General features: G+C 37.2%; 1 protein-coding gene across 1 annotated transcript in view; it reads left to right on the top strand.

Moving 5' to 3' along the window:
* The first annotated feature begins 288 nt into the window (after positions 1 to 288).
* Positions 289 to 9,270, top strand: part of LOC107669566 (E3 ubiquitin-protein ligase UBR2-like) — a 45,652-nt gene continuing 36,670 nt past the window's right edge. Inside the window, exons 1-4 of the mRNA XM_016461861.1 lie at positions 289 to 439; positions 3,862 to 4,121; positions 6,865 to 6,943; positions 7,975 to 8,085. Of these exons, the coding sequence (XP_016317347.1) occupies positions 356 to 439; positions 3,862 to 4,121; positions 6,865 to 6,943; positions 7,975 to 8,085 (534 nt within the window). The 5' untranslated portion in view covers positions 289 to 355. The remainder of the gene's footprint in view (positions 440 to 3,861; positions 4,122 to 6,864; positions 6,944 to 7,974; positions 8,086 to 9,270) is intronic.

The following is a 9,270-nucleotide window of genomic DNA, read 5'->3' as shown; positions in this document are numbered from 1 at the left end:
TAGTGGCTGAAATTCTGCACCAAGGCTGAATTTCGGGAAAGAGACTTCAGATACAGTACTAGGGACCACTTAGGCCTATATAAAAGCATCCAAAAAGCAGCATGTCATGGGACCTTTAAAATACTGCCTATGTAGGGCGCTTATTAGAGAAATAACAACATGCAGGGTTGTGAGGGACAATTTCATTATTACAAATACATGTGAGAGGGAGTGGCTATTATTGTGGCTTGTCACCAGGGACACTTTTGCATGAGTCAGCAGAAAAGTTTTCCAGCTCTTTGACGGAAGCAGAACGCGCGGCTGATTTCCGCTTCCCCCTCTGCTGCTGCTGCTGCTGCTGGACACTGAAGGAAAGATGGCGGCGGCCGAGACCGATCGCGATGTACCGTCCGCGCTGTGTAGCGAATTCCTCAATTTCTCCGCAAAGGACACCGCTGCGGTAGGCGACAGTTTCATAAAGACTCTCTAAAATGTCTCTCCTGATTAATTAGATGCATTTGTTTGCCGTAATCGATGCGTTGGCGATAAATTTTCTGTTTTTCTCGCTCCTCGTCTCGGGTTGTTTTGCTCAGTGTCGTTCTGCTAGCGCGCTAACAGCTAGCCTGTGAGATTTGCACACCTCGAGCTCCAAAACATGCACTTGACACTCCGTTTACGCGAATATTTATTTAATATAGCTGCAAGTAAAACATTCTTTCGTTTCTCGCGTTTTGGGTTTAACTTGTGGCTTTGCTGACAAAGACATTGACGTTCAAAGAGATCTGTCAAGAGTTAGATAAAAACAACTGGCTGCTTTGTTCATCGTCTATGCGTCATGTAACGCTAGTTTATGGTGTAATTAACATTGTCTCACAAACAGCTCTTTTAACAGTGTTAACATTGATCTAACGTTAGGCAAGCAAACAGTAAAACAGAGCTTGGGAATTTGTGTAGTTTTTCTGCATTCCTGTAAAAACATTAGTGTACGCTGTATTTCTGGTTTCTTTCTTTGTATAGCAGGTGTTGTGGTTTACAATCTAAACATTAATTTTATAGCCCAGTTACATGTTTTTCATTTTGTAAATTAGCTAAGCCACTACATTTACATGCCACATCTATGTCAAAAACAAGTAGTTTGTTTTTACAAAGTAGCTCAGATGGTGGTTATATTAAACCACATGCAAGACCTCACTTTGCATTGTCTGATAGGCGAAAGACAGCACTGCACATTATCATGGGTATTGTAAACGGTATATTAGACACCATGTGCATGAAAAACACACAGGTGACTTTGCACTTTAGGTCTGTGCGGATAAAACTACAAATCTCAATCAACTTTTGCAAGGTCTGAAAACAGATGCTGGATTGTTTGGCGATACGCTCTAGCACTAAATCCAGGTTAGTAGGTCGATGTAGACAGTCACAAAGACTGGCAAGTTCCGCTTACTGTGCATACGTAATCCCTATGTTTCCTTACAGCATGTGGGTGTTGTGTGGCACATACATGCTGTTGGACATCAGCTAGGTTGTTCCAGTATTTCCTTTAGGAATAATGCTGTCAAAATTGCACACTATAAAACCTAGTGAGCTTCCTATGACTGTCTTCTAAAGCTGCATCTTAACTAATATAAACACTCTACATACATAAGGAGAAAGGAAAAAAAGTTGCTGCCAGTGTCATATTTCTGGAATGTTTTTTTCCGAGTGCATTCTGGGATTGTATTCTCAATTAAAAATATTTGATGCTGTTATAAAATGTCTAATGAAGTTTTATTTATTTATTTATTATTATTATTATTTTTGAATGTAGCCATATTTCCTTTTGTCATGGCCATGATGGTTACAAGCCGAGTTTGTTATTAAATAATTAAGCACTTTTACAACAAAAGCTATTTTTTCCCCCCAAAACTAGGCTATACTACCGAAGTTTGTGGTAAGATTATTTTAATGTTTTTGGAAGAAGTTTATTATGCTCGCCGAGGCTGCATTTGGTCAAAAATGCAATAAAAACAGTAATATAATGAAATATTATTACAATTAAAGGGGTCACATGATGCTTTTTTAAGTTTTCCTTTCTCTTTGGAGTGTTACAAGCTGTTCGTGGAATAGATTACCATAATCGTGAGCTTCATCTTTCAAAATAAATGTAAAGCCAGAGCCCGAAAGGGGAACAGAGTCGTGTGACAGATAGGGGAACAGACACAGTAATGATGCAGTACACAAGCCGCGGTTAAGACAGCTGACTCCACTGTGATGTGATGTGACGCTGGCTGTCTCTCTCTCTCTCACACACACACAAACACACACACACACACACACGATGCGCAAAACTCCGCATTTGAACAGTCAATAGCAAATACTTAAACTAATAACAAAACAGTAACTGATTCAGAAGCGCCAGATTGTCATAGCAAAGTCAGAATTACCTCCTTTCCTAGGTTCATGAAACGGTCGTCCATAAAATGCATTGCTGTTCTGTTGTAAGTAATCTTAAAGATTCCTAAATGCATCTACTTTCGGAAGGCCAAATAAAGTGCTTTTGCTTTCGCCTAGAAACACACAGCGTCTCCCTGACATGGCTGCTTCAACACTAACTGCGGTTACTGAAACCACGCCTTCATTTGCGTGCACATTTGGGCCACATTATGCAAATATTCCCACATAGTGAGGTAGATATGTGGGGGCGTGTTAGAACGAGCCGTTTTAGGGGGGCGTGGCAGAGTCTTAACTTTGATAAAGAATATCTCTTTGGTTTTGAGACTTTAGTCTTTGCAACTTCAGGGGTCTTATCTATTCACGAACAGCTTGTAACACTCCAAAGAGAAAGGAAAACTTTAAATCGCATCATATGACCCCTTTAATAAAATGTAAAAGCTGTTAATCCAGTCTTTAGTGTCACATGATCATTCTGATATGCTGCTTTGCTGCATAAGAAACATTTCTTATTATTATTATCAACGTTGAAGACAATTGTGCTGCTTAACATTTTCGTGGAAAACATTGTTCATTTATTATTCAGAATTATTTGATGAATAGAAGGCTCAAAATAACAATTTATTTGAAATAGACTCGTTTTTTGTAACATTTTAGGTCCTTAATCTCACTTTTGACTGATTTAATGCATTCTTGCTGAATAAATGTATCCATTTCTTTAAAAAAGCCCAAACTTTTAAATGGTAGTTTATAAATACATACATATGAGATTAACATCTGATGCATTCTATATTAAAGCATAAAGTTGTGAGGTCTTGGCAGCTATAAACAACTAAACTCTCCTTGCCTTGATTTAAAAAAAAAACTAAAACTTTTGTGTCTAATTTAAGGGATAAATAATGTGAAGGTTGATGCCTGAACTTCATCTGACATGTACATTTTGAAAAGGAGAAAAAACACAATGTGATGAATTTGTTTCCCATTCCCATTTAATTCTCTGGAAATAAGCAGTAACACATGGTTATGTAAGTAATGTGTATATTTAATATTATTTCCAATTTTTTTTTCCTGTTTACCCACAAACAAATACTGCTATTGTGAAATAAGGTTTTGGTCATACCACACACCTCTGGAATGATCTTTGTGTCATTGTTCAGCTTAGTACTTGCAAGAAAATGAACTTGTGTGGGAAATGTTTTAGAAAATGACCACGTTCCAGGCCATGCAATTATAAAACCGCAGTGCAATCAAAGACTGGCCACCTGACCACTAGTGTTCTTTTTCAAGCCTGACCTTTGTCCACCTGACCTGTTTACTTTGCCAATTATGGTTTTAGTTTTTTTTTGGGGCTCTCTGTGTCTGCTTTTGCTCTATAGCACTGATTAGCAGATACTTATTTTTATTTTTTTTTGTGTGTGTGTGTCTAATATTTTGCCCGTCTGTCCATAGAAATGGCTGCAGGTGAGCAACCTGCCCAAAGAGGTGTACCAGCACTTGGCCTGCTACGTCCCCAAGATCTACTGCCTGGGCCCCAACCTGAACCCTCAGAATGAAGACCTGCTGGCTCCGCTGCTACTTCAGAGCCCGCTGGAGTGGTACCTGTGCGGGGAAGAGCCGTCCGTGGGATTGGCCAAGCTGGAACAGAACAACCAGCCCTCACAGCTCTGTGGCCATGTGTTTAAAGTGGGAGAGCCAACGTACTCCTGCAGGTACAATGTCAATACTTCATCTCTTTCTGATCCACCCAAAGAAGGGTTGATTCTCATCTAGACTGCATTCACAATGATTCTTAATTTGTTTGATTTCAAAAGGCAATAAAGACAAGCCGTTGTTCCAAAACGTAGTGAGCTGCACGTTCATGATTTAATAGGTTTTGGTACCAGTCAAAAGTTTGGCATCATTTTTTTGAAAGAAGTCTCTTATGCTTACTAAGGCTGCATTTATTTAATCAAAAAGACAGAAATTGTATTACCATTTGAAATAACTGTTTTCTAAGATAATATATTTTAAAATTGAACCTGTATTTTCAGCATCATTACTCCAGTCTTCAGTGTCCTTCAGAAATCATTCTCTTCAAATAAATGCTGTTCTATTGAACTTTCTATTCATCAAGGAATCCTGAGAAATGTCATGTTTTCCACAAAAATATTAAGCCGTAAAAGCTAATATGAAGAACCATTATTAAAAATGAGGATCAAAATTAATTGATGATAATTGAGCTGTGAATCAGCATATTAGAATGATTTCTGAGGGATCATGTGACACTGAAGACTGGAGTAATAATGATGCTGAAAATTCAGCTTTGCATCACAGGAAAAAATAGCATTTGAACTGTTTTCTGTTTGAATATGTTTCCTTTTAAATTGTAATACTATTTCATAATATTACTGTTTTTGATTGTTTTTTATGAAGTAAATGCAGCTTTAGTGAGCATAAGAGACATTTAAAAAGTATTAATTTTTCCAAACTTTTCACTGGTAGTGTATGTGTCACAGTTGAATTTATTACACTTATTAATTTTTTCTCTGTGCAAGTCTTCAGCCATGCGTGTATGCTGTTGAAGTTGTTGTAGCCGACTGACCTGGGATACTGTGGGTCAGTGTGTTCTCACAGACATGGAAGTCTTGGCTGAATTAGGTCAGGTTGCTGTGAGGTTCAGTCCTTTAGGCAAGATCACTGTAAGCCGGCTAAGAGGCCGGAGGTGACTGGAGTATGTACTGTTCTGCTCTGTTTCTTCGAGAAACAAATAAAAGGGCTCACACATATCTTGAATGCTTCATCATGCTGGTATTATCAGATTTGAATCTTATCTGGCTGATGTGAATGGTGTGTGAAATATATCTTGCATCCTAAGAATGTGTGCAGGTGTTCATTTTCAATCCTGTCATGTAATGTGGCACTGGCTCTGATCCAAACCCTAGTTCTCCTAGTTCTTTTTTTGGTATTTGCTCTGAGATGGCTTTATTTATGTATTTATTTATTTTAATTGGAGGAGTCATTGGCTCTCATTCACTAAACGTGTACGCCTGAGTGAAATCTGTCTACTAATTTTAAGCAACAGTTATTGATGAAACAAATCATGATTCATGTGTAGCTTTCTTGCTAAATTTTTGTTTTTTAAATTTGCAAACAACTGAAACCACATACAGAAATTATGAAAGGCTGTGTGGAAAGCCCTTGTATGGAAATAAATAACATTTAGCTGTGTTTTTCGGTTTTTCATTAAGTGAACACAAATAACTTTTACCAGTAACAAACAATATAAACCGTAATATTTAGGAATCTTTTTTTATTTTTACCAAAACAATTTTCGTTTGTTTCGTTTTTTTTAAAACGTTTTCACAAGTAAATGGTGTATAAATAGAGAATTTCTTTTGTTTTAGGAAAGTTTAAACTTGTCCATTAACTTTAGCAAAGTTAATGGACAAGTTTGTCCATTAAACTTTATTTAAAAGTTAATGGACAAATGTGACCTGGAGCACAAAACCAGTCTTAAGTCGCTGGGGTATATTTTTAGCAATAGCCAAAAAAACATTATATGGGTCAAAATTATCGATTTTTCTTTTATGCCAAAAATCATTAGGATATTAAGTAAAGGTCATGTTCCATGAAGATATTTTGTAAATTTCCTACCGTAAATATATCAAAACGTAATTTTTGATTAGTAATATGCATTGCTAAGAACTTCATTTGGACAACTTTAAAGGCGATTTTCTCAATATTTTGATTTGTTTGCACCCTCAGATTCCAGATTTTCAAATAGTTGTATCTCGGCCAAATATTGTCCTATCCTAGCAAACCATACATCAATGGAAAGCTTATTTATTCAGCTTTCAGATGATGTATAAAGCTCAATAATAATAAAAAAAGACCCTTAAGACTGGTTTTGTGGTCCAGGGTCACAAATGTATCTTTATAAAATTTCACAATGTTATTGCAGTTTAAATAAAAGTTTTCCATCACGTTAGATATTGATTATTAATCATTCAAACCCCTTTATATAAATGACCGCCAATCATGTATTCAAAGCATAGTGGGCTATGGCCAATACTAGCCCTTAGAGTGTTCACAGATCTGCACTTTGAATTTCCAGCGGAAATAGTAAACCGTCCGGGTACCTTTCATTTCAACATACTACAATTTGGGAAAAACTAATTTTAATTTTGAATACTATTTAAGACTGATAGCACGTGAATTGGGACACTGCAACAGTTATTCACTTGAAGTGAATACTGGGATTGCTTTATATGTGAATGCATGCCATGCTGCCTTAGAGTTGGGCCAAAATGAGGTATCAAAAAGGCAGCATAATGAGCAGCATTCATCTGTGAGTGTCTCTGTGCTACCTAAAAATGGTTTAATTGTAGGCAGCTCACTGTTTATATTTTTTATTTTTTTTACATCTTCAGTTCTACTCTGTAAGTAATTCACTTTGATATTTTTCCTTTTCAGGGAGTGTGCGGCTGATCCGACCTGCGTGCTGTGTATGCAGTGCTTCTTAGGCAGCGTTCACAAAGAGCATCGCTACAGGGTAAGAGGAAACAGAGACATACACAGTAGTCACTTTACTCATGGTGCACATCTTTGTAAAGGTTACAGGACAGATGAAGCTGTTGCATTTGTGAAGATCAAACAGCCAGTCTAACAAAATGAACAGCCTGTTGACACAAAAAAAAATGTAGGTAGTTGCAAAAATGGTTGGAAAAGGTTAGTTCTGAGTTTTTTTTTGTGGAGTATCATATTTGATGCACCAGGCTTTATTGGCTAATATAGTGTGATCTAGAGGCAAAAAAAACAAAAAAACCTCATATCTACCAAACTGAGGAAAAATGCAATTTGGTGCAGTTGCTAATATTTATATAGCCAAAAAGTAAGATGAAACTTTGATAGCTTGTAATGTAGGTCAGTGAGATCTTTATAACAGTATAGCAGACTGCTGACAAAAAATGCAGAGTAATATTATTCGTTTTCTCTCTATATCTCTCAATAATGTCTTACTAAGATGATATATTTTTAAATTTATGATCAAGGCTCTGTAGTTTTTATTGTGGTGGCAAAACATATAATGCAGCGCAATAAAATAATAAGAGATGAACAAATAAACATTCCTTAAAAGCCTGATCATATTTGATGCTCACAATTTAATATGATTTTTATAAAAATGATGTATGGATAATCAAGTAAGTTGCTTCAGTCCAGTAAGTGTCCATATATTAGTAACAATATAAAAATTATTCTTACCTTTACAAAAATCAGATCATTTTAGAGTCCCTAGAAATTTGTGTGTAAAATGTCAGGCAATATTATTTGGCTTTATAGGGTTAAATGTATAATGTGTCCCAAAATTTGTGGTGTCTCTGTGATTTAACCATCTTAGCGTGTGTAAGAAATTGTGTTTGTTTTAAGGAACACTAGATCAGACAATCATGAGTCTCTTGACTAATGCCTTCATGATAATGACAGGTCTGTTATTTCTAAGATACAGATGTAAGAGGCTTGAGATCAGCTCTGAGTTGTCATGTGCTGTCTTTGTGAGTAAGTGAATCTTTGTGCTCTCTGTAGATGACCACCTCAGGAGGAGGAGGCTTCTGCGACTGCGGCGACACAGAGGCCTGGAAGAAGGGCCCTTACTGTCAGAAACACGAGCCCAATATCAGTGACTCTTCCCAGAAGGTGACACACTTCTTCCTTTGTGACACAGCATCAACAAGAGGAATGGGAATTTAATGATTCTGGTTGAAATGCAACTGATTCTAAATACTTCTTAATTCTCAACCCTACTTGGCAGTACCACACAAATACTTCAGCATGATTAGGGCTGGGTATCGTTCAAAAATTTCAGATATCAATACCGATACTGATACCTTGACTTCGATACCGGTTCCTGAACTATACTTTTTTCGATACCAATTTTATGAAATCAATTTTAACAAGATTACATTATCTAAAAAAAAAACCTTTGGTTTTATTTTTCAGCTTGTTGATGTTTATACAAACTCAAAGACTCATCTCCTGCACAAAGGAACAAAATGCAACCAACAGAATAAATCAGTGCAAATTGTTTTAATAAAGCTCAAATAGTCTTCAGTTTACACATCTGTTAGGCTACATTTACACCAGTTAGTGTTTGTTTTAAAATGCATAGCTCAGACAGAATCATGATTTCTATTTATCTTCCACTGATTTACTGATGAGCATTAGCAGCTTCCAGCGCTGTCTGCCTGTGTTCTCTCTTCCATGATCACTGCTCTGACTCAGAGGTAATAACATCTGGCTCAGTGGTAATAACATATTTAATTTCAGCAACATTGCATGGCCAAAACACACATTAGACGGCAATCGGAAGTTATTACAAACACTCGATGATGGTTTAAAGTGAGTTTTGAGTAAAAGCGGAATATAAATCTTATTTATTGTCTTATGTAGCATGATGCTACAGTTTGCATGAATGGTCACATAACATGCGCTTTCGGTCATGTAAAGTGAACGGACATCTGCATATGATCGGAACTCCACGCAGCTCCCGCGCTACTCTCCATTGGAAATGAATGACTGAATGACCGGTCTGTCGCTTGTCGGAGATAGTGGAAAGCCGGCTTGAAACGCAGTGGAAATGCCAGTATGACGAGGATCGTTTTCATTTTAAAACATAAACGCACCAGTGTAAATGTAGCCTTACATCAATGGGGGCTGGGACGCATTCATACTACAGCCTCACATGTGCGCCACATCTCTGAGTGTAACCGGTGTAAACTAGTAGGTGTGTTCGACTTGACACGGACTGACTGTGCAGACCGATCGGTGTATTACAGTACCACGAGAGCTAAGAGAGCAGACTGCTCCGTGCGCTTTCGAATC

Source organism: Sinocyclocheilus anshuiensis, unplaced genomic scaffold (assembly GCF_001515605.1).
Source record: "Sinocyclocheilus anshuiensis isolate Anshui unplaced genomic scaffold, SAMN03320099.WGS_v1.1 scaffold460, whole genome shotgun sequence".
NCBI lineage: Eukaryota > Metazoa > Chordata > Actinopteri > Cypriniformes > Cyprinidae > Sinocyclocheilus > Sinocyclocheilus anshuiensis.
Note: the sequence above shows the minus strand (reverse complement) of the source record. Positions and strands in the feature narration are given on the sequence as shown.